At 39.5% G+C, this 27,251-nt stretch overlaps 2 protein-coding genes across 5 annotated transcripts in view; both read right to left on the minus strand.

The window, feature by feature from the left end:
* The window catches only part of Dcun1d4 (defective in cullin neddylation 1 domain containing 4), a 76,655-nt gene extending 68,553 nt beyond the window's left edge, over positions 1-8,102 (minus strand). For both annotated transcript variants that reach the window (XM_070013066.1, XM_070013064.1), the window contains exons 1-2: positions 8,029-8,102; positions 7,817-7,877 (exon numbers count right to left, since the gene is read on the minus strand). In XM_070013066.1, the coding sequence (XP_069869167.1) occupies positions 7,817-7,877; positions 8,029-8,034 (67 nt within the window). In that variant the 5' untranslated portion in view covers positions 8,035-8,102. The remainder of the gene's footprint in view (positions 1-7,816; positions 7,878-8,028) is intronic.
* Positions 8,103-20,115: 12,013 nt separating this feature from the next.
* Cwh43 (cell wall biogenesis 43 C-terminal homolog) overlaps positions 20,116-27,251 on the minus strand; it is a 59,168-nt gene continuing 52,032 nt past the window's right edge. For all 3 annotated transcript variants that reach the window (XM_070012447.1, XM_070012446.1, XM_070012449.1), the window contains exons 14-16: positions 24,413-24,474; positions 23,560-23,715; positions 20,116-22,055 (exon numbers count right to left, since the gene is read on the minus strand). In XM_070012447.1, coding sequence (XP_069868548.1) covers positions 21,977-22,055; positions 23,560-23,715; positions 24,413-24,474 — 297 coding nt within the window. In that variant the 3' untranslated portion in view covers positions 20,116-21,976. The remainder of the gene's footprint in view (positions 22,056-23,559; positions 23,716-24,412; positions 24,475-27,251) is intronic.

The raw sequence follows: 27,251 nt of genomic DNA on the forward strand, positions 1-27,251 counted from the left end.
ACTCCTAAAGTTAGTCCACAATTTGCTTTATATACTGAAATGAAAGTTTATAATTGTATAATTAAATTCTGTGAAGCATCTGCCTGCTGCTTTTTCCCTCTCAGCACACCCTTGGCACATAAATGATTTCCTTAAAGCTGTATAGACTATGCCATCTTCATTATATATCAATATACCTGTTAGTTGGGTCAGTGTAATTATTTTCACATGAACTACAGAATAATTTGCCCAGACGGCGATAATAGGTCTGCCGTACATGCAAGGTTCAAACTGCTAAGATCTCTGCCCCTCATATTTTATGAGTAATAAAAAAGTATAATAAAATGAATACATGATACTCTACAAATATTAAAGTCATTGTAATCCACAGGATTATAAACCTTTCAGGTCAGGAAACTTGTTATAGTTATCTTTTTCCTCCTAGTATAGCAGGCCCTAGTTCATTGTTCCTAAATGTGAACTGAAAGTTGCTTAAGGTGAAATTTTATATCTGGTAGCAACTTTGGAGATGATCAAATCCAACTTCCTCATTTTAAAATGAGACTTGAAGTTCAAAAGAATTAAATGTATAATCCAAGTCACTTGGAGTTAATAACAAAGCAGACATTAAAAACTCAAGTTCCCAACTCCCCAGTCAATCCCTGTCCCCAGGACATATGCTCAAATATTACAAGCTCAAGTTCCAAACATAGCTAATATGCTCCCCTTTCTGATTTGAAGTCTTTGGTTCATATTTGGGATATGGCCTTTTTATGAAATCCCTTAAGGAAATTTTTCCCAATCTACAGTGCACTGTTTAAGTTTTCTTCCCATTGGTAACATTCTACTTCTGTGCATTTATAATGTTATATTTCTATGTATTAATATTCAAATCTCAGGATGGGGAATTAATGATTGAGTGTCTTAGGAGAGATGGGTAGAGATATTTGGAGATACATCTATGCCATTTCTTTTTACTTGGTTAGTGCCTTAGGGTAATATTGAATCATATTACTTCATATTAAGTGTTACCTGATTTAGTTGGGCAATTTTCTAATTTTGTGTGCGTGCACGCATGCATGCATGCATGCACATATGCACACATCTCCTGGGGCTTGAACTCAGGGCCTGGGCACTGTCCCTGAGTTTCTTTTGCTCAAGGCTAATGGTTCCACCACTTAAGCCACAGCTCTACCTCTGGCTTTTTTGGTAGTTTAATGGAGATGAGTCTCACATAGTTTCCTGCCCTGACTGGATTCAACACGGGATCCCCAGTCTCAGCCTCCTGAGTAAAGATTAATAGCACAGGGCTATTAATTTTAATCAGATATATTTTGAAATAGTCATAACCTAGATTAGATCTTTGTATGGAAAATTCAAGCAAGAAAAGAATAGCATAAATGATTGTCTCTCCTTATAGTCAAGTTAATATATACCCCCACATACTTCAGATATTTGTTTATAAGGATATGGATGTGAATGTGATTTAAAAAGATAGAGAACCCAGATGTTAATTGGCTTAAACTTCTAAACTCTTCAACCAGGTTTCAACTTCTGAACTCTCAGGTACCTTTGTAGATGACTCTATTATGGAAAGGATGACTCAGAAAGATTACTTCCTGATTACAGATCCTTCTTTATCAATGCTTTTGACCTGATTTCAACAGAACTCTCTACTTTGTAGTAGTTTTAATGATATTATTTATCCAGGGTACGAAATGAGGTTCTGCTGAATATGATACATTCTCTACTTTGATATTTCATCTGAAAAGGAGCAATCCCCTTCAGTCTTACTGGAATTAACCTTTTAACCAATGAGGAATGACTATGCTATTTGAAAAACTGCTTCATCTGTCTAGCTTTTCATAACAGAATGCCATTGCAACATGCTTTTCATACATATACATAGAAAAGCAAATAGCTGCTTGCTAGATGCTATGAGAATGATTAAAAATGTTGATTCCACTTTTCAGAATCTGCATATAGACAGGTCACAATTATAGGGTCAAGGTGAAGAAACAGAGGTATATGTCCTTGTCCAGCAACGACATCCTAACTAACATCCTCATACTAACAACATGGCATGGCCTGCTTTTTTCCCTGCCTGTCTCTAAGTCAGAAAACTGAAATTTAAGCACAAGCACATGACTGCTTTCTAATCTTTCTAGTACAGTTAAGCATTATTGAATTGATAAATTACTGGAGTGGGGGGGCATATTAATAGAACTCCTTTGTGAGAGTGTGTGTGTGTGTGTGTGTGTGTGTGTGTGTGTGTGTGTGTGTGTGTGTGCTGGTCCTGGGACTTGAATTCAGGGCGTGGGAACTGTCCCTGAGCTTATTTGCTCAAAGGTAGTGCTCCACCACTTGATTCATAGCTCCATTTCCAGCTTTTTGATGGTTGATTTCCCTATCTGGGCTGCCTCCAAACCATGATCCTCAAATCTAAGAATATTGAGTAGCCAGGATTACAGTTGGGAGCCACTGGTACCCAGCTAAGACTTTTTTTTTTTGGTCATGGGGCTTGAACTCTGGGTGTGGGCGCTGTCCCTCAGCTCTTCAGTTCAAGGCTAGTGCTCTACCGCTTGAGCCACAGCACCACTTCCAGTTTTCTAATGGTTTATTGGAGATAAGAGTCTCACGGACTTTCCTGCCCGAGCTGGCTTTGAACCACGATCCTCAGATCTTAACCTCAGATCTTAGCCACTCAGGCTAGGATTACAGGCGTGAGCCACCAGCACCCAGCTTGCTTGCTTGCTTGCTTGCTTGCTTGCTTGCTTGCTTGCTTGCTTTCTTTCTTTCTTTCTTTCTTTCTTTCTTTCCTTTCTTTCTTTCTTTCTTTCTTCTTTCTTTCTTTCTTTCTTTCTTCCTTTCTTTCTTTCTTTCTTTCTTTCTTTCTTTCTTTTATAGCAGCCTCTATTGAAGCATTCCTCCAAGTCACAAACAAACACTAACACGTGAAATTGACAGAAAGCTTCTTAAATCAACTCTTGGCTGGGCTTTTAGCCTAGGGAGTATTTTTGCCTTTTTTTTCCTCCTTTTTTTTACAAAATAGTGAAGATCATAAGCTCTGCCACATAGGGATGCTGTGAGCGAGCGGTAAATGGAAAGTATTGAGTGGACAGATTAGAATTCTCAGACCCTAGTGATGTCTCATTAATCCCACACAAATCATGCAGTTGTTAAACGTACTGTTGCGTATACTCTGCTCCCCATTACGTTCCTCATCACAGCCGGTTTGTCATCCCACATCCTTCTTTTCCTGTAAACTAATCCTGGGTTGTACAGTCACTGTGCTTTATGACTTGGCTTCCTTTCTTCCCTGCTTCTAGGATTTAGTGAATTTATAAAGTTAGGATACAAAAGCATCCTTCATTAATGTGAAACTAGCTTAGCTTGAAGCTAGATGTGAGACTTTGCATAGAAAAAAAAGTGCAGCTAATATTAACTCGACAATATTCAAACTCTTTGAACAGGACCTTAATTAAAATTGATTGATATTGGGAGTTTAGATAGACACAGAAGAATTCCTGTGGCTATCCCTGCACTCAGGTGGCAGAGGGAGGAAGATGGAGAATTTGAAGCCAGCCTGGGCTGCATAATAAGACCCAATCTCAACTTGTCTGGGCTTCAGTTCCTTCAAAGTGATATTTCAGAGGATGAATAAGGGTCCAAAAAGATAAAATATGTACAATCCTAAGAGTAAAAGAGGGAATCTCAAATAAATGTTTTGACTCTGTTATGGAACATCATTATTTCCTTGTGAGCCTAACTCAGGTACAGTTGGCTAATTTCCCTGTTTAGGAACAGGATTAAGTAAAAATGAATCTGTATTTTTAATCTTCTAGAAAACTGCTTCTTCCCTTATGAAGCAGCCATCTTAGATCCCTCTTTATAATATTAAAAAAACTAAAAATTTTCCAATTAGACTTCAAATCAGTATATCAATTTTAATTTTCTTTAGCAATGAGCTTCTTTTTGCCTCTAGTAGCTACAAGGGAAATTTCATTTGTTTTAAAAACTATTTCTAACTCCCATGATTTCTCAACATACAACTGCAAAGGAAGCATTAATAAATCTTTTTTGCCAGTCTTTTTCTCCAACACAGATATAAGATGCATAAATTGACTCTTTTTCTTTTTACCCAGGGCCTTTTACTTTATGGAAATCACACCTGCCTAGGGAATTAACAGCATTTGAATAAAAATGTATTCATTCATTACCACATGTTCTCTGTATTGGGTTTTTCCATCTTATTCTACATTGAGCTAATCAAGTCCTAATGATGCTGCATTTAATTCAATCTCAAAAGGTAGAATTTTCCAATTGAATCTAAACAATGCCTGCCCTTTATGGTGACTTCCATAAATATAGCATTGCTTCAATTACTTCAGCTAGCAGGAGATGAGCAGAAAGAATAACCATTTTACTTGGACAATGGCTTCTGTGTATTGTCAGTCTCTTCATTTCTCCTGCCTTCTGTAGCCTGCTTTCATGAGTACAATGTCTTTTTAACATCCCTCTCAGGGCAGTACGGGAGACCCCATCCATCTCCACATGACGGTAGCTGCACGGCAGCTGAGCATCTCATTATCGTGGAGTGGAGCATTCTGGGAGAATGGATAGGGGAGACAGACAGCAGTAGGAACAAGGGGAGAGAAGAGGAGGACATGAGTTCTGAAAATTATATGTTCACTTCCTTGGTGGTGGTAACATAGTATGGAAGCAAGAACTTCCTGTTCTAGAAAGCCGTGTTGGTGAAGAAAGCCACACATTCAAGTACCTACGGAAAATGGACAGGTCCAAAATTGAAAAAGAATCTAGAAGCACATATAAATGTACCTATCCAAGCCTGTACATGCACACACACACACACACACACACACACACCCCTAGCTGGAAAAAAAAAGTCTTCTTTCAACTAACCTCAATGCTCCCTGCCTTAGCCAGGATAGGTTAAACAGTGCCCCATCATTGGAGGTCACTGATCTCCTTAAGTTTCATTGAAAAGATGAGTGTAGTGACATACATCTGACCTCTCAACACTCAGGAGGAATATCCTGAGTTTGTGGCCAGCCTGAGTTGTACATAGGAAATTCCAGGCAAAGCCTGGGCTACCAGGGAAGACCATCTCACTAGTGGCTCAAGCCTGCAATACTTGTCAGGGGGCTGAGATCTACGACTCACAGTTCAAAGCCATACCTAACAGGAAAACCCATGAGTCTCTATCTCCAATTAACCACCAAAGAGCTGTGGCTCAAGTGGTAGCGCATCAGCCTTGAGCAAAAAAGGTAATGGACAGTTCCCAGACACTTAGTTCAAGCCCTAGTGCCAGCACAAAAACAATAATAACCATAACAAAAAAAACTCATTGAAAATAATAGTGCTATTATTCTTCACGTAGGGGTGGTTGGGTGGGCTGTTCCTGCTCCTCCTACAGTAAGAGTTCCTAGATGGGACATTCAAGTTAACAGGTATTTCCATTTAAAATTCTGAGGCTTTAGTCAACTATCAGTAGAGTTCTGTAGGCATGAGATTCTTATATCTGCTGATATCTGAGAATTTGGCAGGGGAGCTGGTTCCAGACTAGGGAGCAGAGGTAGAGCAAGGAAGACCACGCTTTGGGCTGCATCTCCAGAGCACGATGAAGGACTACACATGGAGCCCAAGAGGAGACATGCTCTTTCTTGACAGAAATGCCAAGAATAAACTTCATCTCTTTCTAGATGTTTCTTCCAGTTCCAAAGTGGGTCCTCAACAAACTTGCTTTTCTGCCCACTGGCTGTAGGTTTCCTCACCACTATCTCCCTATGCCTTCTCTTTCATTGAATGGTGGTGTCCCCTGATCCCTGAACACCTGAGCTCCAGATAGAGCAGTTCCCCTTGTGTCTTAAACCTCCTGTTGTCCTGCCTCTAGCTCAGGCTGGTAAATTACACAGAAGGTATAACCTTGAGCCACAGCTATTTGTGTTTTACTGCTCATCCCTCCAACTCAAAATCTTCTTCTTCTTCTTCTTCTTCTTCTTCTTCTTCTTCTTCTTCTTCTTCTTCTTCTTCTTCTTCTTCTTCTTCTTCTTCTTCTTCTTCTTTTTGCTTTAAAAGCCTATCACCACCACTTTAGTATGTTCAAAATCTTCATTCCCAAAGCAAACTGTTGCTCAGGGCAATATTTTGAGCCCAGGGCTACTGGAGACTAGAAATACTGGCAAGCACTAAGGTTCTACTCACTCTGTACCAGCTGAAAACACAAGTTAATTCATTCAGCCCTTCTAATCATCCCAAGTATGTACTTCTGTAAAACACATTTTACAGCCTGGCACCCGTGGTTCACACTTGTAATCGTAACTACTTAGGAGGCTGATATCTGAGGATCCTGGTTGGAAGCCAGTCCAGGCAGGAAAGGCTTTATTTTCAGGTGAGGAGGCTTAAGCACAAGTGAGTAAATAATTTGCCCAAAGTCACACAAAGTATGGAGCTGAGATAGTTAAACCCAAGCAGGCTTGCCTCAAATTTGTATTTTTAATCATTGTGTTACATTGCTCCTTTGTATGGCATGGAACAGAGGCTTGTTGGCTTGCTCCAGGCCCCCACCCCAACACACTCTTCAAGTCCGTTCATTTGGATCTGTGTCTATTTTTCTAGCCTAGTAAGCAGTCCCACTTTGCACAGTCCTTGAGGCCAAGACAAATCTATTTTCTCTGCCCATCATTAGTGTCAATGTGAATCACAATTGTCCAGTTACAGAGCTTGGGCCTTTAATCACCCTTCCTTGTTAAGCATATGAGAGGATCCAAAAACAGGCCCACATGCTGGGCACTGTGGTCACTGGAAGCCCCTGGCTTCCCTGTGCCCCGGGACACAGCTCAGAACTCTTGCTCACATCTTCCACATGCCCTTCAAAAGCTGTCCCCCTGTCCCAACTCCTTGCTGCAGTCACGCAGGGCCCTTGCTATGGGTCCTGGTGTCCTGGCTCTACAGGTTGGGTCTGTCCCTGACTGTCCCTGAAAGACTATTCCCATTTATAGGCCTGTCCTCAGTGAGAGAGGGCAAATTGTACTGTTTGGTCCTAACTCTGTTCACAAGCTGCATAAAATTGAAATAAACTTGAACCACATTCTGAAAAGCAAACCACAGAGGGATAGCCTGAAGAACTGGAAGAGGGAATTGATAAGTGGCCAAGAGTTTTGTATTCCCAAGATCCTGAAGAAGATTACATGGGTAAGAGCCTCATGCTTTTTTTTTTTTAACATCTCATGCAATGAAAACAGTTCTTTGCCTCCTTTCCTGAGCCTCTTTGCTGTTTAGATCTGGAATTTCTCCCTCTCTTCCACCTCTTCCCTCCCCCTCCCAATCCCCCCCTCAGCCTATGTGTTAAAGGCTTGGGATCCAAGGTAGTAGAAACTTGGTGAGGTGAATCCCGGAAAGAGGTCCCTGAGGTCATTGGGGAAATGCCCTTGAAGGGGATTATAAGACCTCTGTTTCTTCCTGTCCTCATTTTCCTCCCTGGCTTGTAATGTGGGTGCTTCAGCACCACCCCATGCTCCCACTACCATGTACTGCCTCCCCCGAGGCCCAAAGCCATGGAGCTGATTGGCCATGGGCTAGAATCACTGAAACTGTGGGCCAAAATGAATCCTTTCTCTTTGTTATATCATGTATTCTCTTTTTTGTTTGTTGGTTTGCAGGGGAGGGGGGAGGCTGCAACAGAAATCTGACTTATCTACACCCTTAGTACATGTTACAAACCGGCAAGCATTTCTCCCACACAGCCCTAGAACACAGACAGAACCCAAGGTAAGCAAGACCTGTTTTGACTAACATGCCCTTTATAGAGACCTACCTGTCCAATGCCTCATGCCCTCAGAGACTTGTGGATGACTGCCTTGCTGTTCTTGGATAAGCTAAAAAAAAGGGGGGGATGGGGAGAGAGATGAGTTAAGATATTACTCCTTACAAATATATCTGAGAGACAGAAAGAGAACAATAGCTTGACACCACCCTGGCCTGCTCCCCAGCCAGCCTCAAAGGCCATTCCTGGCCCTCCCAGCTCACCTCCATCAACTCTTTCCTGACTGAGGCTGCCCACAGTCATGTCTTTCTCCACGTGTCGCCTTCTGCACTGGAACAGAATTTGACAGCAGAACCAGAACCCCAGGACAAAAGGGAACGGAATGTTGGGGCTCAGAAACCTCAGAGGTGAGCTCAGCACATTCTCTCACTTCATAGATGAGGAAACAAAGATCCAGAGGCGGAGTGGGGGGTGCAATGGGGAGCTATCAGGAGCTGTTTCTGTGTAGCTTCTCATTCGCTGGAAAGGACTGCCTCTTCTTTTGGATGGAATTGCTCATCCTATTTTTTACCAAACAGAACTGTGACAAGACTCCCAGTTAGGAATCCTTTCCTCCCTCCACTACTCCTCAATAAGCCCAGGAGTCTATTTGAGCCCATTGGCACCTCTCCCAGACATTTTAAAACTTAGAATCAAAGAGGAGGACCTTTCCTGCCTATGGGCTCATAGGTGTCAGAACCTATGACTCCAACCTTATTGAAAAGGCCAGTCCTGGAGGAACAGATAACACGAACATTTATTTGCTTGTCCATTCATGAAACAACCATTATTTATCAAAGGCCTTTGATGTGCCACACACTGCATTCAGCTCTAGGCATACCATATTGAGTCAATACAGCCTGGTTACTGTCTTCCTCAGGCTACGTGTATGCAAGGAGAGATTCCTCAAATCATGTAAGCAAAGTAAAGCTGCCATTTTTAATCAAGCAATGCAAAGAAATGGTAAGTGAGTTTTCCAAGAGCACATTTTAGAGGTTCTGGTTTAGCTTCTGAGTTTAGTTGTCTATTTTGTGCACGACACAAAGGAGCATAAGGTAAAAGGGGGTTTGGACTCTGTTTACTAAACCATGAGCCTTTTTGTGAAGATAGGTTTTCTCAGAGAAAGGGATGCTCTGTTCCTCACCCATTGGAACTATTCTCACAAATAAGTCCCTGATCTCTAAGTTACCCTGAAGTCTAGCATAGAAAGCTAAAATTCAAAGTATAGTTGGGTGATGAGAGAGGAGACTCCGAGGAGCTGAGTGGAGTCCCATGGGTAATAAGTAGGAGATAAACTTAAGTGTCCAGACACAGGGAACAACCCAAGCAATGGCCTTGTGTTGATGTCTCTCTAGACCCTGATAAGTTCTTCATGAGGCCTGCTCTGTCTTCTGCCTTTCCAGGGGCTGATGAGATTGGGCTTGGAATAAGGGAAAGGCTGAAAACGTTTAGGGTGAAAATGAAAGTAAATTTTAGAATTACAAATGGAGTAAAAGAATTTCAGAAAAATGGAGCATTCATTTTAGTTTGGAGATGCAGTTATAATTAGGGCTCGGGTTTCCAGTAGTGTTCCATTTAGAGTGAGGAAAAAGGAAATGTTTAAGGTATAACTGCAACTTACTTTCAGAAGTCTGAGTCAAGTCAAAGGTAGGATGAATGAAAACGTAGATGTTTTTCTTAGTTTTAGAATTGGCATGTCATTAGGGTTAGGGTAAGGGTAACTTTTCCAGTTTGGGTTAGGGTTAGGGTAAGGAGAAGGTAAAGTTTAGAATAAAACTATATTATGTAGTAAGAATTTCCAGTACAATTAATGTAAGAATGAAAGAAAACACTATTTTTCATACAATTACAATTCAGGTTAACTATGGTTAGGATTAGAGTTCAGATTTAGAATTACATTTAAAAAATGGGTTAGCTTTCAGGTCAAACTGAACTTAGTCCAGTAAAAATTAGTGTTAACTATTTTTCTCTCTACCAGGATTTAGAGTTCATCAGAATCAGCTGTAAGTTTAGGTTTCCCTATAAGGTAAGGTTAAGGACAGGATATGAGCAGTATTAGGGCAAAACTGCAACTTGTTTTGGGATGGACAAGCATATGTTTTTCTTACTGTTTGTATTGGAGTTTAATACAGATTAGGGTTAGAATTAGGGTTCTGTCCTGGGCTAGGATTAGGTTTAGGAGAAGTTAAGGTTTAAGGATATAAAGAAACATATGATTAGAATTACAAGTGGAATAAAAGAATGAATATAAAATAGAAATTTCTGTTCAGTTTAGGATTCAGGTATACTTAAGGTCAGAGATAGCATTAATGATCCAATAAGGGTAAGGATAATGATTAAGAAAAGGATAAGAGTTGGGATAAAACAGCAACATATTTTAAGAAGTATGAGCGAAATCAAAGTTAAGATGAGTGAAATTGTGTTAAAGGATTAGGGTATAGTATTACTAGAGAAAGAGTAATATTTCTAGTTGGGGTTAGGTTACATTTGGAAAAGGTAAGATTTAGGGCAAAACAACTACTTAGTTTATTAAAGATAAGTAGAATTAAAGTCAAGATGAATGAAAATTAGAGTATGTTTTTCTTACTATTGGGTATGAGGAACGATTAGGATTAGGATTAAAATTAGGGTTGTAACCTGGATTAGGGTTAGTTTGAGAAAAGGAAAAAGTAGACAGTGGTTGAATGTAAACTTTAGAATTAAAAGCATCATGAAAATTAAAATTTCAATAGAATAGAGCCTTTGTGTTCTAGGAATAGTGTAGAATTAGGACTAGAGTTCCCCTTAGTCTTCCACTTAGATTAGGGTTAGGAGAAAGGAAACTTTTAGAGTAAAACAAGGTATTTTACAAAGTATGAATCCAGTTAGAGTTAGGATGCCTGAAAATTCACATATTTAAAATTAGGGTACCACTAGCTTTAGGGTAAGAGTTTTCCAGTTAGCGTTAGGTTTATTAAAGTCTAAGGTTTGGGGTAAAACTTCTTTATATATTAAGAATTACAGTTGCAATAAATGGAACAATTAAAGGAAAATAAAGTCTATTTCTTCTGATTACGGTTCAGGTTACCTATGGTTGGGGTTAGGGTTTGGATTAGGGTTCCATTTAGGGCAAAGCTTCTTAAATGGCTTAGTTTTTGCATCAAACTGAAACCTTTTTTTCTTCTTTTTTAGCATCTAGGAGTTCAGTAAAAGTTAGGATCAGTGTAAACTAGAGTATTTTTCATACCATTAGGATTTTCAGTTAATTAGTCAGGATGACATTTAGGGTTCCCCATAAGGCTCAAGTCAGAATGACATTTAGGGTTCCCCATAAGGCTCAAGTCAGAAAATGGATAAGGTTTAGGGTAAAATTGAAACTAATTTTATAGTGGATGAGTAGAATTCATTCTGTTGAATGAAATCTAGATTGAATTTTGGTACTATTAGGATTGGAATATAACAAGAATTGGGATCAGAATTAAGGTTCTGGCCAGAGTTAGGGTTAGAGTTAGGAAAAGTTAAGGTTTAGGGTTAACATAAAACTTAATGTTAGAATTACAAGTAAAGTAAAGGTTAGAATGGGTGTGAAATAGTGTATTTCTGTTAGCTTTAGGTTTTAGATATTAATTAGGGTTAGGGTTATCATTAGTTATCCAGTTAAGTAAGGGTTAGGGTATAATTGTAATGAATTTTAATAAGTTATGAGCCCAGTCCAAATTAGTATGAATGAAACCTAGTGTATTTGTGTTACTTTTAGGATTGGGTAATCAGTGGGGTTAGGGCAAGGGTTAGTTTTCCAGTTAGGGCTAGGGGTAGGGTAAGAAAGGCTAAGGTAAAGGGCAATACTGCAATTTGTTTTACAAAGGACTAGTGGAATTGAAGTTAGGATAAATGAAAACTAGAACATTTTTATTACCATTCGGCATGGGGTATAATTAGGATTAGGGTTACAAGGTGAGGTTTGGTAGGGGGTTAGGAAAACGCTATAAAGTTTAGGATGAAACTGAAAGTCACTTTGAGTCAATTTGAGAATTACAAGTACAATCAAAGTTAGAATTTGGGTAAAATAGAGCACTCATTTTATTTTTTTAATTTTTAAAATTTTATTTTATTGTTAAGATGTTATACGGAGGGGTTACAGTTACATGAGGAAGGCAATGAGTACATTACTTCCTGATCATTGTTACCCCTTCCCTTCCTTGTTGTTGTCCCTTCCTTCCCCACCTCTCTCATACCTCTCCTCCCTCCTCTCTTGCTGCCCAAAGTCAAAAAGTTCATTTCCAATATACTGTCCAGTAGGTATCTTCGTTGCAATGTGTCCTTGTTTCAGCATTTTGTTATTCTCCTTCCTCTCCCCAGATTAGACATATGTATATACAAGATCCAGGGTATCAAAATCGAGTACAGTGACAGCAGGGGATATGCCATAGGGGAATGAACACACAAAGGAAACAACAACAAAAAATAATAAAATCACATGGGACATTTAAAACAGTAACAATAAAGATAGACCTCTTGTGTCCCTATCTTGGGGTTCATTTCACTTAGCATCAATTTATATGGTCATTTGTACATGGTTTTTGAGCTTTTCAGCTCATCTGATAAGATTATCCTATATGGATGATAATTATTGCAAATAAGGGAAACCATGGGACCTAAATTTATTTGGGACTGGGTAACCGCTTAATATGATTTTTTCCAAGTCTTTCCATTTCCTAACAAATGGGGCAATGTCATTCTTCCTGATGGAGGCATAGAATTCCATCATATATATGTACCACATTTTCTTGATCCATTCATCTACTGAGGGGCATCTGGTTTTGTTCCATATCTTAGCTATGCTAAATAATGCTGCAATAAACATAGCTGTGCTGGTAGCTTTAGTATGGCCTTGTTTGTGATCATTTGGGTAAATGCCCAAAAGTGGGATTGCTGGGTCATAGGGGAGCTCTATGTGGAGTTTTTTGAGGCCCCTCCATACTGCTTTCCAGAGTGGCTGAATAAGTTTACACTCCCACCAACAATGCATTAGGGTTCCTTTTTGGCCACATCCCCTCCAGCATCTGTTGTTATTAGAGTTCTTGATTATAGCCATTCTAACTGGGGTGAGGTGGTATCTCAATGTTGTTTTGATTTACATTTCTTTTATGGCCAGAGAAGTTGAGCATTTCTTCATGTGTCTATTGGCCATTCTTATTTCCTCTACAGAGAAGTCTCTCTTTAAGTCTTTAGCCCACTTATTAATGGGGTGATTGTTTCTTTGAGAATTTGTTTTTTCGGTGACTTAAGTTTTTGAGTTCTAAGTATATTTTAGATATGAGGCTCTTGTCTGTTTTATAGCTAGTGAAAATCTTCTCCCAGTCTGTGGGCTTTCCATTGATCTTGCCAGCTATATCCTTTGCCATGCAGAAGCTCTGGAGTTTCATGCAATCCCATTTGTCCAACTTTCCTTGATTTGTTGAGTTTCTGGATCTCTATTAAGAAAATTTCAGCCTATGCCAAGGAGCCCTAGAGTTTCTCCTATTCCTTCTTATAATGTTTTCAAGGCGTCTGCTTTTACTTCGAGGTCTTTGATCCATTTGGAGTTAATTCTGGTACAGGGTGATATGTAAGGATCTAGCTTTAGTTTTTACAAGTGTTTAACCAGTTTTTCCAGCACCATTTACTGAAGAGACTATCTTTCTTCCATTCTATTTTTTTGCCTCCTTATCGAAGATTAGGTGGCTATAGGTCTGTGGGTTCATTTCTGGGTCTTCATTTCTATTCCATTGGTCTTCAGGTCTCTTCTTGTGCCAGTACCAAACTGTTTTGATTACTATGGCTTTCCAGTAGAGTTTGAAGTCTGGTATAGTTATTCTTCCAGCACTGATCTTTCTCTAAGGATTATTTTTGCTATTTGGGGTCTTTTATGAATTTTTGGATTGTTTCTTCTATTTCATTGAAGAATGAGGCTGGGATATTAACCGGTATTGCATTGAATTTGTAGATAGCCTTTGCCATTTTCATGATGTTCATCCTCCCTATCCAGGATCATGGGAGGTTTTTCCACTTCCTTAGATCTGCTTTAATTTCCTTTTTCAGATTTTTAAAGTTTTCTTCATAGAGGCCCTTCACTTCTTTAGTTAAGTTTACTCCTAGGTATTTTATTTTGTGGGGCTATTACAAAAGGAGTTGCTTTCCTGATATCCGCTGCATAGAGCACTCATTTTTATGATTCAGTTATAATTATGACTAAGGTTATCTATCATTTGTATTCCCATTAAGGTAGGGTTAGGTTTAGGAAAAAAGAAATAGTTACAAACCCACATACAAGTATTGAGTCATACACTTTCCATTAAGACAAAAATCATATGGTATATAGATTGTATTTCAATATAGTTATTTAAAAGCCTTTTCTTCATGGAGCTTATAATGTACTGGAAACTATGGGAAACAAATGGAAGTATGCAGGCAAATATATAATATATAATATTCTCTATATTGATCTGGCTAATGATAACATGATTTGCGATTTTTCGGGGAGACGTAATGCTGTAATTTAAACCATGTTTGGGAAGGCTTCACTGTTTCCTATGTAACTAGAGTGTCAGAAGAGTTTAACCATGAGTCATGTGAATAACTGGAACAATTGCTCTAAGCAGAAAGGCAAAGGGAACAGCAATCACAAATGCCCTGTGGCAGATTAGTTTAGGTTATATGTGAATAACAGAAAGGAAGTCAATGTGGCTGAAGCCAAAGGAATTCAAGAAAGAAAGACAAGGTGAGGTCAGGGAGTTGGGGTGGTGAGAATAGACAGATTTTTGTGACCATTTTGCACTCAGGTAGAACTGCCTATGAATACAGTCCATCCAGGTGAGAACAGAGCCAAAGAAGAGAGGAATAGAACCTGTCCAAATGACAACGTTGAGATTTGTCACCCCTATGGACAGTTCTTATGTAGGCTGCTTCGTTCCATTTCTCACTGTGCTTGTCAATTGCAGTTGAGATTTGAATGTTAATGCAACAGAAACTTTAAACAATGCAGTCAACCAGCACTTTTTCCTTGGCTTTAATAAACATGATAAAAACCATTTCACTGAACCACAGTGAATAAAAGCAGTGACCTGGGGCTGGGAAGGTGGCTCAATGGTAGAATGCTTGCCTTGCATGCATGAGGCCCTGAGTTCAATTCCCCAGCACCACAGAAGCAGAAAAAGCCAGAAGTGGCACTGTGGCTCAAGTGGTAGAGGTCTAGCCTTGAGCTGAAGAGCTGAGGGACAGCGTCGAGGCCCAGAGTTCAAGCCCCATGACCGACAAAAAAAAAAAAAAAAAAAGCAGTGACCCTGGCCATTTCAATTAACTTCCAGTAAGAATGTCAGAAGGACATGCTGAAAGTTTTCAGATACTGTCCTTCTGTGGTTGTGTGTGGGTGTGGGTGTGGATGTGGATGTGGAAGTGGAGGGGGGAGGTGCAAAGTTTGTGTATACTGGGGCTTGAACTCAGTGCCTGGACACTATCCCTTAGCTTTTTCACTCAAGGCTTGCACTCTACCACTTCAGCTACAGAGACTCCTCTTTGGCCTTTTGGTAGTTAGAGATAAGAGTTTCATGGAACGTTTCCTTCCCTGTCTGGCTTTGAACACAATCCTCAGATTGCAGCCTCCTAAGTAGCTCCGATTACAGGTGTAAGCCACTGGTGCCTGACTTCAGACTGTGTACTTTTAACTGCAGGAGATCTGTTGTGTATGTTAGGTTAGTTGATGTCTCACACTGCTGTTATTGTTTCCCTTTGTACTAGGGTTTGGTACCCAGGCATCAAGAATACATATTTCTCTCCCTATAAGTGCCCTTCCCTAACCTCCTCCCATTTCCTCCTTGGGGCCTCTACTGAGGTGTGGTCAAGGTCATTCTTCTCAGCAGATTTCAATAAACTCAGCTTGCATAGCAATAGGTTTCTTGGGTCCATTTTCTATGAGGCTTCACCAGCAGGCATAAGTATAATATAGTTATCTCACCCATGAATTATTGTTATTATTGTTTATCTCACTATTATGTTGTATCCCATTATATGTGATATTATGTCTAGAATCTAAACATATTATTTTTTGGATCATATTTCCCTTGAGGCACATCAGCCAAGACATATTTCTTGGCTACTTGTCCCACATGTTGTCAGCAGAGTACAGGAGCAGTTATTTCAGGAATTAAGGTACTAAAGCAATAACTCCCAACCCCATCATCTGAAGTAACATGAAATCTCTCTAGATCCTGTGACCTCTGAAATGTCTCCCCAGGTATCACTTAATGTAGATTAGTTTCCTTCATCCTGTTCAGGATTTGAAGGTTATGTTCCATCATATCTCTATTATCTCTCCTCCTTCCATTCTCCTTATAATTTGTTTCTGCACAAATGCACAAACTTCTGGACATATCCGCTGTGGGCCTTAATTTTCCCTCCCTCATGGACTCTTTTTAAATGTTTCCATTCTAGATAAGCCTCTTCGTTCGACCTTCCAGATCACTAATGAAATCATCACCTGTGCAATGTAATCCATTTTTTTTCAGTTTTCTCCCCTTATTTTATGAATTTTATACCTTCTCACATTGCCCTGATTCAAGTTCTGGATGGAGCTGTTATACACTGAACATTTCTAGCCACCCTCCTCCTCCCAAATACATAAGAGGAAATTCTCATCCCCATGTAATGCCACTAAGAGGTGACATATTTGGTGGGTGACTGTATCACCCTTCTCAGGAATGAGATTAGTTCCCTTATAAAAGGGATTCCTGAGAGCTCCTCTGATTTTTTTCAATCCCATGAGGACACACAGAGAGGGTAATACATATGTACCAGGAAGCCTGCTTTTCCAGATGATTCGTCTACTGGGATCTGGATCTTGAACTCCTGGCCTCCAGACAGTGAACTGTATATACTTTGTGCTGCTTATAAGCCACCCAGTTTCTGGTAGTTCCTTATGGTAGTCCAAACAAACTGTGACAAAATATGCCCTCCCGTCCCCCATGATAGCATCAGAAGATAAGGCCTGTGAGCAGTAATTAGATAATGTGATGAAGATGGGGACCTGGTGATGGCATTAATATCCCCAGAGGAAGAGGAAGAAAGACTACATCTCTTTATCACTGAGGTCATAATGAGAAAGCAGCTCTCTACTAGCCAGGAACCAAATAGCATAAGAAATAATTATCTGTTGCTTAAGCCCAACCTTCTATGGTTTGTATACATCAGCCCAGGTGACTAAGCCAGTAGTAAAACTCTCCTGACTGCTCTCCCTCTGAGTCAGTCCCAAAGCATATTGCTGGCCATAACTTCCTGAAATCAGTACCTAACCCCTCCTCAATGTGACACCCTGAAGGGTGTCTAGCTCTCTATGCCAGTGGCTGAATTTCCTAGCACTACAAAACCCTACTCAGTGGGTAAATCTTCTCCTCTCCACCTTTTTTCATTCAACCTGAAAGCTGTGTGCTTTAATTCCCTGCTCACACTAGTCTTGTCATATGTATGTATGTATGTCAGGATCTTTTGTTCTATCCCTCTACAGCCTGGTGACCAAAGAGAATTAACCTCCAAAGATCTGGCATATTGCTCTTCCTGATAATGGTGCCTCTTGTCCCATTCTACTCCATTGGGATCTGTAGTTTAAATAGTATTCTCATCTCCTGAGAAAAGCAAATCTCTTGAGTTTGGGTAGAGCTTCAGTTGGTGGGAACAAAGCTACAACGAAAGCTATTGAAACTGAATAATCATGGTGAATGACCTTACCCAAATGGGCATTGTCTGGAACCCACACACTGTTTCCTTTTATCCTGTTGGTAAGAACTTAGTCCGATGGTCATGCTTATTGTAAGAGATGCCGGGAGTTATATTTTCTCTGGGTGTCTGTGTTCCTATCTAAAGATTCTCACCCAGGGAAGAAAAGGAACAGAAATTCCAGGAGACAACTAGCTCTGACACAATGACGTGTGCCAATTGTGTTTCGTATCACCAGGAAATCAATCGCTAACAGCATGTTCAAAATTATTAACAATTCCAGAAACATGAGTTGAGTTCAGGGTCACCCTGTGTTATTGCTTATTCTTTCTCCCTAGCATTCTGAAGAGTTTTCTGAAGAGGTAGTATTAAGTTCAACAGTAGAGCACTGAGTAAAATACACTGAAAAATCTATGCCTCCGTCTGCAATGAATTGCTGCTGTTCAAACTGTAGCATTTTTCATTCTCTCTAACATTGTGATTTTGGCAAATCAGAATATATTAATGAGAAAGTGTCATGCATTTATCTTTGTGGCAATCATCTCGGCTCTTATGAAGAAAAAAGATGAAGAACTCTTACACCAAATGAGCTCTAAAGTACTTAACAGCTCCAAAAAACATCTGTGATTCAAAAACCATAAAGTCTTTTGCGCAAACCCCTTGCAATCACATCACCAGGGAAGCTTCTGAACCAAACACATTTCTTGCCTTACTTCATAACTATAGGATCAAAATCTCTAGGGGCAAAGCCCAGCAATGTACCAGTTACCCAGGCTCCCCAGGCGATTCTCATACACAAAAGGTTAGAACACTTTCTAAAGGATCTTAGCAAAAAGCTTTGGCCAACACTTGTTACCAATACTTAGGAATGCACTTCAGCTGCTAGGCTGAAGCATGTACAGCCTAAGTCAGAACTTTCAATGCTTACTCCCTCAGAATAATCAGTCATGTGACTTTTCTAGTGTGCTTGGCAATAATGTAATATCGAACTGTTTCCATCTACAATATCTTGAATCGCTAGTATTTCTTCATTTGTCTTTGTTGTTGATGTTGTTGGTTGTGGGGCCTGAACTCAGGGCCTGGACACTGTCCCTGAGCTCTCACTGAAGTCTACCACTCTACCACTTTGAGCCACAGCACCACTGCTGGTTTTCTGGTGGTTAACTGGAGGTAAGAGTCTCATGGACTTACCTGCCTGGACTGACTTCAAACTATGATCTTCAGATCTTAGCTTCCTCCATAGCTAAGATTACAGCTGTAAGTCACCAGCACTCAATGCTACCATTTCTTGTGGATTGGAATTTTAGTGGAAAGTTATAGGCACTTTTTGGAAAGGATATATGTAGAGCAACTTTGTTCACTGCTCTCTCCATTTGCCCTTACTGTCAAGGCTTCTCAATGTATAATATATCAAAGTATGGTAGACTATAAGAGACCTTATGTATGGCTTCCATACATCTAACATGCTGATGTGTTTTAGAACTAATGGAGTTACCCCAACAGGGTAAAAAACTTAAACTGTTGATATTATGGGCTCCCCAACTAGCCAGGAAAAGAACAGGTTTCTGCTTCAAGGCTCCCAATGTGCTTTGGGTACTCACTTAACTCACAACAGCTTGTGAGATGGTGACATCTTACGTTACCCTCAAACTCCAGAGTGGGGAAGCAAACCGAAGAAGCTAAATGCCCTCTGCTAACCCAGGATTACTTAGCAAAATGACAAAATAAGGGAAGAGAATTTGTGATTTCACTTCAGATATTTGTTTAGGCCATCCATAAGTGAAAGCTTCTGGGTGTATCTCATAAGCATATGTATTAATTAGTATAGTATATGTCTCTCTGTGTATATTTTACTTATTAATACTTATATGTTTATCTATCTATACAATATATACATATATGATGGATATCCTTTGAATAGCATTGCTATAAACACAATCCAAAAGTTGACATTCAAAACTAAGATACAATGAGCTAGAGTAGTAATTGTAATAAATAATTTTTCCTGTACCCCAGAAAATTGCCTTTATGCAAACCTAGCAGAGACCCCGCCCTACTTTTGCCCTTTGAGAAACCACAGCACTTCTCTGAGGCACACCGGTTTTCCTGACAAGTAGGGCAAGCCAAATGGCAAGCCACAGAAATTCCCAGGCCTCAGACACTGACAATAAGGGAAATAAGAGGACCTACAGCATGGGCACACCTCCCCTTCCCACTGATCTCCTCCCACAGTGCTCAGACACTCTGCCTTTCATTTGAAGCTGACTCTGCTCCTATAATCTTCCCTCTATATTCATTTCTTCCCCTTTACAGTAACAGCTACCTTCACTGCCAAGTAATGCAATGTAGCACTCCTGTTGTTCCTTTTATGGAAATTCAAGCTGCTGCAAGTAAGAGGCTGCTTGATAACCACAAAGCCAAAATGTTCTAAGTGAACGATGCTTTGATTGAACTTTAATTTTGTTGTAACTTTGAAGTCCTAGCTCTGCATAAGAGATGTGCTATTCAGCATGGGCACGTACAGAAGCAGCTGGAGGGGCATTTTCCACTGCTTACCTATGATGTCCATTTCCAAGGTATTCTTCAATGCTTTGGGTATTTTGTGGGAGAAAAAAATGAGACAGGTTTCTATGTAGCCAATAAAGCAAAGCCCAGTTCTTTGAAAGAGCAGGGAGAGGGTGTTTGCAAAGGCTTTGAGCATAAATTTAAACCTCAAGAGTATTCTAGCAATTGCAATCCCCAATGACAAGAAAAAAAAAAGGACAAGGTTACTCTTCACCATAGCTTTAGTAGAAGAAAAAGGAATATCCTTTTAATATTTTGAGATAAAGAAAAATGGAAACAGAGCTTCTTAGTAAAGACACAGTGCCTTCTGCTAGAGATAACCTGAGGATTTCCTGTGACAAAATCTAAGCAATAAAGCATATGCCCTGTACTGGGAAGTGCTTATCAAAAAGCTCATTTGTAATGTGCAGAAAAGCTGCCTTAAAACATGCTCCTGGTTTTGTTGGGCAATGCCTCAATTTAAAACACAAGATTCCAAAGAACTGATTAGTAGTGGCCAACAAAATGGTTAGCTCATATTTATTTCTTCATCACAGTCATTTATTTCCTAAGTTCCCAACCCATCAATGTAGAATAAATGTTACTTTTCCCCTTATTTGCCCAGAACTCAAGATAATCTTCACCAGCAGCACACACTAAAGGCAGCATTTAGCACTGGTTAGGGATTGGTAGAATCCACATAGGTGTCGTGTATAACCATGGAATTATATAAGCATGGGAGAAAAGATAGACAATGTCTCACAGCTCAGGGAAGGGTGGGGATGATACAGCTACAAATGCTTGCAGTCACTAATAGCTACACAGACATATTGTTCTTCTAACAATTAGACTAGGTCTGTAAGTATTTTTGGCCTGCTTTATCCCAAGGATTTAAGGCTGCTTTCTTTTTTGAAGTAGTCTTTCAGCTACTCAATAGGTCAATTTCCTGTTTCACAGAATTTAAAAGATAAGTCATTTAAAAAATTATCTAGCTAGAAGGAATCATGTTGAGCGAGGTAAGCCAAGAACGAAGAGACAAACAGTACATGGTCTCCCTGATAAGTGGATGATGAATCCAAAATGTTAGGTGATATGACAAAACTAACAGGACTTAAGAAACAAAGAACTCCCACTCATCTGGTTGAACCACTACTAAATATCCCCATGCTGCTGATCACATATATGGTATATAACATATGAGCACCGTTATATATTATAGACTGTGATAGACAATTTGCTCCAGGAAAGTTAGAATGAACTTGTGACTTTAAATGAGCATCATTATTCCACAATACTGTGAATTTCCGGAAATTAAGTAATCACTTAATCACGATCAAAAAAAAAAAAAAAAGAACCTTGGGGAAGGGAGGGAGGGAGGGGATGGTAGGGGGAAAACAATGGAAAAAAAAAAAATTATCTAATAGTAAACTTTTTACATGACTGCACATTCTATTTTTTGTTTAAAAATTTTAGGAAAAGGGGCTGGGAAGGGGGTTCAGTGGTAGAGCGCTTGCCTTGCATGCATGAGGCCCTGGGTTCGATTCCTCAGAACCGCATAAGCAAAAAGAAAAAAGCTGGAAGTGGCCCTGTGGCTCAAGTGGTAGAGCACTAGCCTTGAGCTGAAGAGCTGAGGGACAGCGCCCAGGCCCAGAGTTCGGGCCCTACGACCAGACCCCCCCACACACCAAAAGAAAAAAGAAAAAATGTTAGGAAAAGTGATTTGGGCAAATGCTTTTGTTAGGCAATATATTTTATAAATTGTTGAAGTTTCTTACTGCATAGTTCTATGCTTTTTAAAAATTGAGGTTGTTTGTATCTTCCCGCTTTAATTAATCTTTTCATTTGATCTTACAGTATTTTTTCTTATAGTTTCACAGTCAATGACTTCTTGTTTTAAATAGCTCATAAAAAATACTTGGGAGTATTCATGTGGAAGCGATGATTATTTTCAAAATTGTGTCCTTCTTTATATGATCCAAACCTAAGAAAGAAATAATTGATATGTAAAACTATTTCAGATAGATAGCCTCCTGTATAAAAGTTCAGCCATAATTTGTTGTAGTTTTACTTAGCTATTATAAAACCAAGATTGATGTAATCAACTTATAAAATCACTTATAAAATAAATGATTCATGCATATGTAAAAGCAAACTAAAATTTTAAGATGGGGAAACAAGACTTTTTTGCATTTGTTCCATCACTGAAACAATAATTTGGACAATTATTATGCCCAAAAATACCCTTACAAAAGCTAAAGAATTCAAGTAGTGATTATATCTTCCTATAGCAAGGATTACTAGCTTAAGACACCGGCACCCAACCTTATGTTGTTTTATGTAGAATTCTTCTAATCATGCAACCATGGTAGTGAAATGAATACATACCCCAAATCATGCTTTGCTACAAATAAATAACCTCTATTAAAATCTGAACAAAATTAAAACCCATTTTATTTTACACAGTAGAATATCTGCAACAAATTATCCACACTCCATAGTCTCAATTCTAACTGCAAATGAACTAACACAAAAAAGATTTTAAAACCCTCAAACCCAGGTTCCACCAAAGGAGGTCTTGATGAATCAGTTTGGGATACAGTTCAAGCAATGGTGTGTGTGTGTGTGTGTGTGTGTGTGTGTGTGTGTGTGTGTGTGTGTGTGTGTGTGTGTGTGTGTGTGTGTGTGTGTGTGTGTGTGTGTGCGCGCGCGCACATGTGCTGACCCTTGGGCTTGAACTCCGGGCCTAGGCACAGTCCCTGAGCTTCTTTTGCTCAAGGCTAGAACTCTACCACTTGAGGCACAGCTCTACTTCTGATCTTATTGGTAGTTTATTCCTACCTAAGCTGGGTTGAACCTTGATCCTCAGATCTCAACCTCCTGATTAGTTAGGATTACAGGCGTGAACTACCAGCACCTAGCTAAGCAATAGTATTTTCAAAAAGCTGTCCAAGTGGATCTAATGTGGAGCCAGAGCTGAGACTCAACAGCAACCCCATCATGCTGATGAAACAGTTCTGCCACAAAATCCCCAGTGAACTTCACACTCCTTAATCTGAGCTTCCTTATTAACAAAATGTGGATAATAGGATTAGCAATTCATTGAGGGGGTTTAAGATAGCATACAACGAACCTGGAAGAGGATATGGAACAGAAAGGCACTTAACTATTCACTATTATCATCATGGTGGAGTTGGTGATGGCAGTGATGGTGATGATGGTGGTGGTGGTGATGATGATAATGATGATGATGATGATGATGGTGATGACATCATCACCTTTTTACCCAAGGAGCTCCATGTGTCTCCATTTCAGAAAAGAGGGACCATAACTACAACCCAAGCAGAAATTTAAAATCTTTGCCTTAGGTTCCCTTACCAGGAACAAATATCTAGAATGTATTATAATCTTCAGCTTATTTTTGAAGCAATATTTAGGTTTCTATAAAGGACATGGTGGTTTATACTACAATAAAGGAACACACATACCTGGGATTGAAATGAATTTTCTTAGGAACCTCTCTGTGGTCTATGACCACTTTCTGGTTGTCTCTGTAATTAATGGGGTCATCAGGAATCCTAAATTTGGCCATTTGAATTTCAGAATCACTCAGTTCAGCGTGAGAGATTCTCGCATACCCCAACCTGTAGCAAAAGTAGCAATGGTTTATAAAGGTTTTATTATCATATAAAAAAGTCTAATGAGTAGAGGAAGAACCTGGGGTCAATCACCAGTGCTCTCCCAATCTGATGATGTATATTGGTTGGCCAATTTCTCGTGTCTCACTTTACACTCACAATTAACATGGTTCATTACTCTGTTAAAAATATTTCTTTCATAATATAGTAAATGAATAAGGAATAGTTACATTGCTTAAATAAATATACTTAGCAACCTTACTTTACTTTTACATACTAATGAATATTCTGCCTATACAAATTGCTTCCCACATGTTTATGATTATGGTTACTAACAGGATTTCTTCAGGACCCCATGTATGCCTAAATTCTTTCTTACCTTTAAAAACCCAAATACCACATGCATGTTTTCAGCCACACTTACAAGGCTAAAATAAAAGATTGTATGTATCAGAAAAAAAATCCATATTCTATTTTGACTTAGAGCTTTCAGCTCTCCAAGAAATTTGAAATACTTTATAGACATTATCCAAATAGTTCTTATTTTGAAGAGTTCATATGGAAAAATGAAGAAACCACAAGCAGCAAAGAATTTTTATGGGTATGCCAATACTGGAGTTTGAGCTTAGGGTCTGAATGCTGTCCCTCAGCTTTTTGTTCAAGACAGGTGCTCTACCACCTGAGCCACAGCTTACACACTTACCTGATCAGCCCCCGATACATAATGTATTCACACCATCTGTCTTGATCTGTGCTGTCAATATCCTATCACAGAGCAGAGAGTGTTTTAAGTACTCCCAAAACAATGCTTTATTCTGAATATTATTTTTAAAAGATGTGAGCTATTGTGATAAATATGCTTGCATGCAAGCTATTTTCTCTTGTCTCCTACTGATCTTTTAAGTTCCAAATTATTTGTTCATTCATTGGCCCTCTATCTCTGAACTAGACATCAGTAACACAGAGATGAAGATGGTCTGGAGAGTGAGTGAGACAGCTAAATGGGCTCTTACACTCTAGGTTGCACCCTCCTGCAGCTTAACAAATTTCTTATCGCGAGAACAACGGAGCACTTCTTACCAGTCAATCCACCCACCAGCCATACCATGGAGCCACAGTGTTTAGTTTCTATGTCTTCCCCTTCCCCTGCTTGAGCACAGAGACTCAGAATTCACTTTGACTGTTTGGTACTTAGCACGCAGCCTGGGTTTTGCAGGTGCTCAAGCTGTGTTTGTTCAATTCAATCACGGAAGTAAACACATCTGGGGAGTAATCAGAAGCCTTTTTCATGCTGAAAGCTTGAAACCAGGGTCATTTCTCATCTGAGAAGGGGAATAGAAACGGTTTTCTTCTGTACTGCATTGGGAAAACAATAAATATGGAACTATTTGTGCTAATGGGAAAAATATCTACTGTCTTCTTTTTAAATATTCTACAAGCAAACATATACCTGACTTTTTACCAATCCTGAGTTTCACTATTACAACTTAATTAAATGCAACTTTAAATCAATAAAAGAATATACAACTTACTATTTTTTTCTGAGTTTATTGGGGGGGTGCAGCTCAGTGATTGGTATATGAGTGCCAATGAATCTCTGTTATTATTTATGTCATATGTGTCCTCGTGTATATATGATGGAAGTGTAAAAGTCTTAAAAACTTAACTTTTGGGGGAGGGGTTCCAGTCGTGGAGCCTGAACTCTGGGCCTGGGCGCTGTCCCTCACCTCTTCAGTTCAAGGCTAGCGCTCTACCACTTGAGCCACAGCGCCACTTCTGGTTTTTTTGTTTTTGCTTATGTGGTGCTGAGGAATCGAACCCAGGGCCTCAGGCATGCAAGGCAAGTGCTCTACCACTGAGCCACCTTCCCAACCCCCCAAAATTAAATTTTTAAATGTTAATAATAGTCAAAAGATGTTAATGATGAAAAAGGCAAATACATAGAAGAATTGTTCTGGCTTACCTTGGAAAGAGATAAAAATTTGAGTCATTTAGGTATGTGTATGTATGACTGTTTATTTATTTTATTAGGTTTTTAAAGGATGCTATAAAAACTTTAAGACCGCAGAATTTAAGCACTCATTTCTTAAACACAAAAATCTGCTCACCCAAGTATGTATGATTAAAATTCCTCTCCACACTAATAAACTCCCTAATAGAGAAAGCAATATCAGAATCTACTGACAATCTCAAATGCACTTTTGAACATGGTAATGGAGACCAAACAAGGATTAAGTAAAAATTCAAACAAGATGTCTCTTCCCTAACACCATGTTCAAACATCTCTCTCTCTCTCTCTCTCTCTCTCTCTCTCTCTCTCTCTCTCACACACACACACACACACACACACACACACACACACACACACAAATGTAAGAATGCCCTTCCTATTAAGATGCAAAAATTCTTATCCAACAATCTTTTATACTGTTATCTTGATTCTATACATAGAGCCATACACACATAATCCAATATGTAAATCTGATAGGACTTTGCAGTCTTTTTATTATGAAATATCATCCTTTAGCAACACTAATACAATAGATACTACTAGCTCTACTTCACATGAGGAAACTGAGGCCCAGAAAGGTTGAGTAACTAGCCCCAAATCACACAGCTGATCAATGAGGCACCATCTAGGCTAGTAATGATGAGAAACCATGTAGAGACAGAAGTCCAGCATCAACGTGTGACAGGTAGGAGTGGAAACCACACTCCACTCTCCAGCCATAGCAAGGACGCCCACTGACAGTCCAAGCGGCTCCCGGAGAACAGAAAACCACTCAGTCGATCCATAGACTATTAACTATTACTATGTTAAGACAGTAAGGCTGAGGTTAGTTGTTGCATAATGATAAGTTTTTATACAGATTTTCCCTGACTCTCCAGCTTTTCTCAAGATCCTTCCCCAGATGACCTACCTCCTTTTTCCTCACTACCATCTCCCATGATAACAACATTCATGCCTTTATCGGGGTTTACATGCCACTGGAGTGCATCCCCCAAAGTGTCATGGGATGCTAGCCTGGTCCTCAATGTAGGCCCTTCAAGAGACAGGGCCTGATGGAAAGTGATTAGGTGAATGGAGTCACTCCTTCCGAGAGGATTCATGCTGATCTCACAGAGGGAGTTACACCTCACTGGAGCGCGTTATTAAAAAGGGAAGTTACACCATGCCCTTGGCCTGTTTTGTACATGGCTGCTTCCCCTTCGGCTCTTCACCATGTTGATGCTGTGAGGGGTCTGACACAGACTGAACAGACAGACCAACTGATCTGAGACTTTTAGTCCCCAAATGTGAGTTAAATAAATAAGCCTCGTTTCTTTATAAAGTACCCAGAATCAGGTATTCAATATGGCACACTAATTGAAGGGACTCTCTTTGGTCTTCTTTTTGTACTTCTTTAACTTTGTAAATACTATTATCTATTTCCAGGGTCTCAATACTTGCCTATATGCTGGCAACTCCTTGATCCATATTTCTAATTAAGGTTACCTTCCTGAATTCCAGATCCATACATGCAAATTTCCACTAAGGTCCC

This window comes from Dipodomys merriami, unplaced genomic scaffold, assembly GCF_024711535.1.
Source record: "Dipodomys merriami isolate MVZ:Mamm:240054 unplaced genomic scaffold, mDipMer1.0.p SCAF_9, whole genome shotgun sequence".
In the NCBI taxonomy this organism is placed as follows: Eukaryota; Metazoa; Chordata; class Mammalia; order Rodentia; family Heteromyidae; genus Dipodomys; species Dipodomys merriami.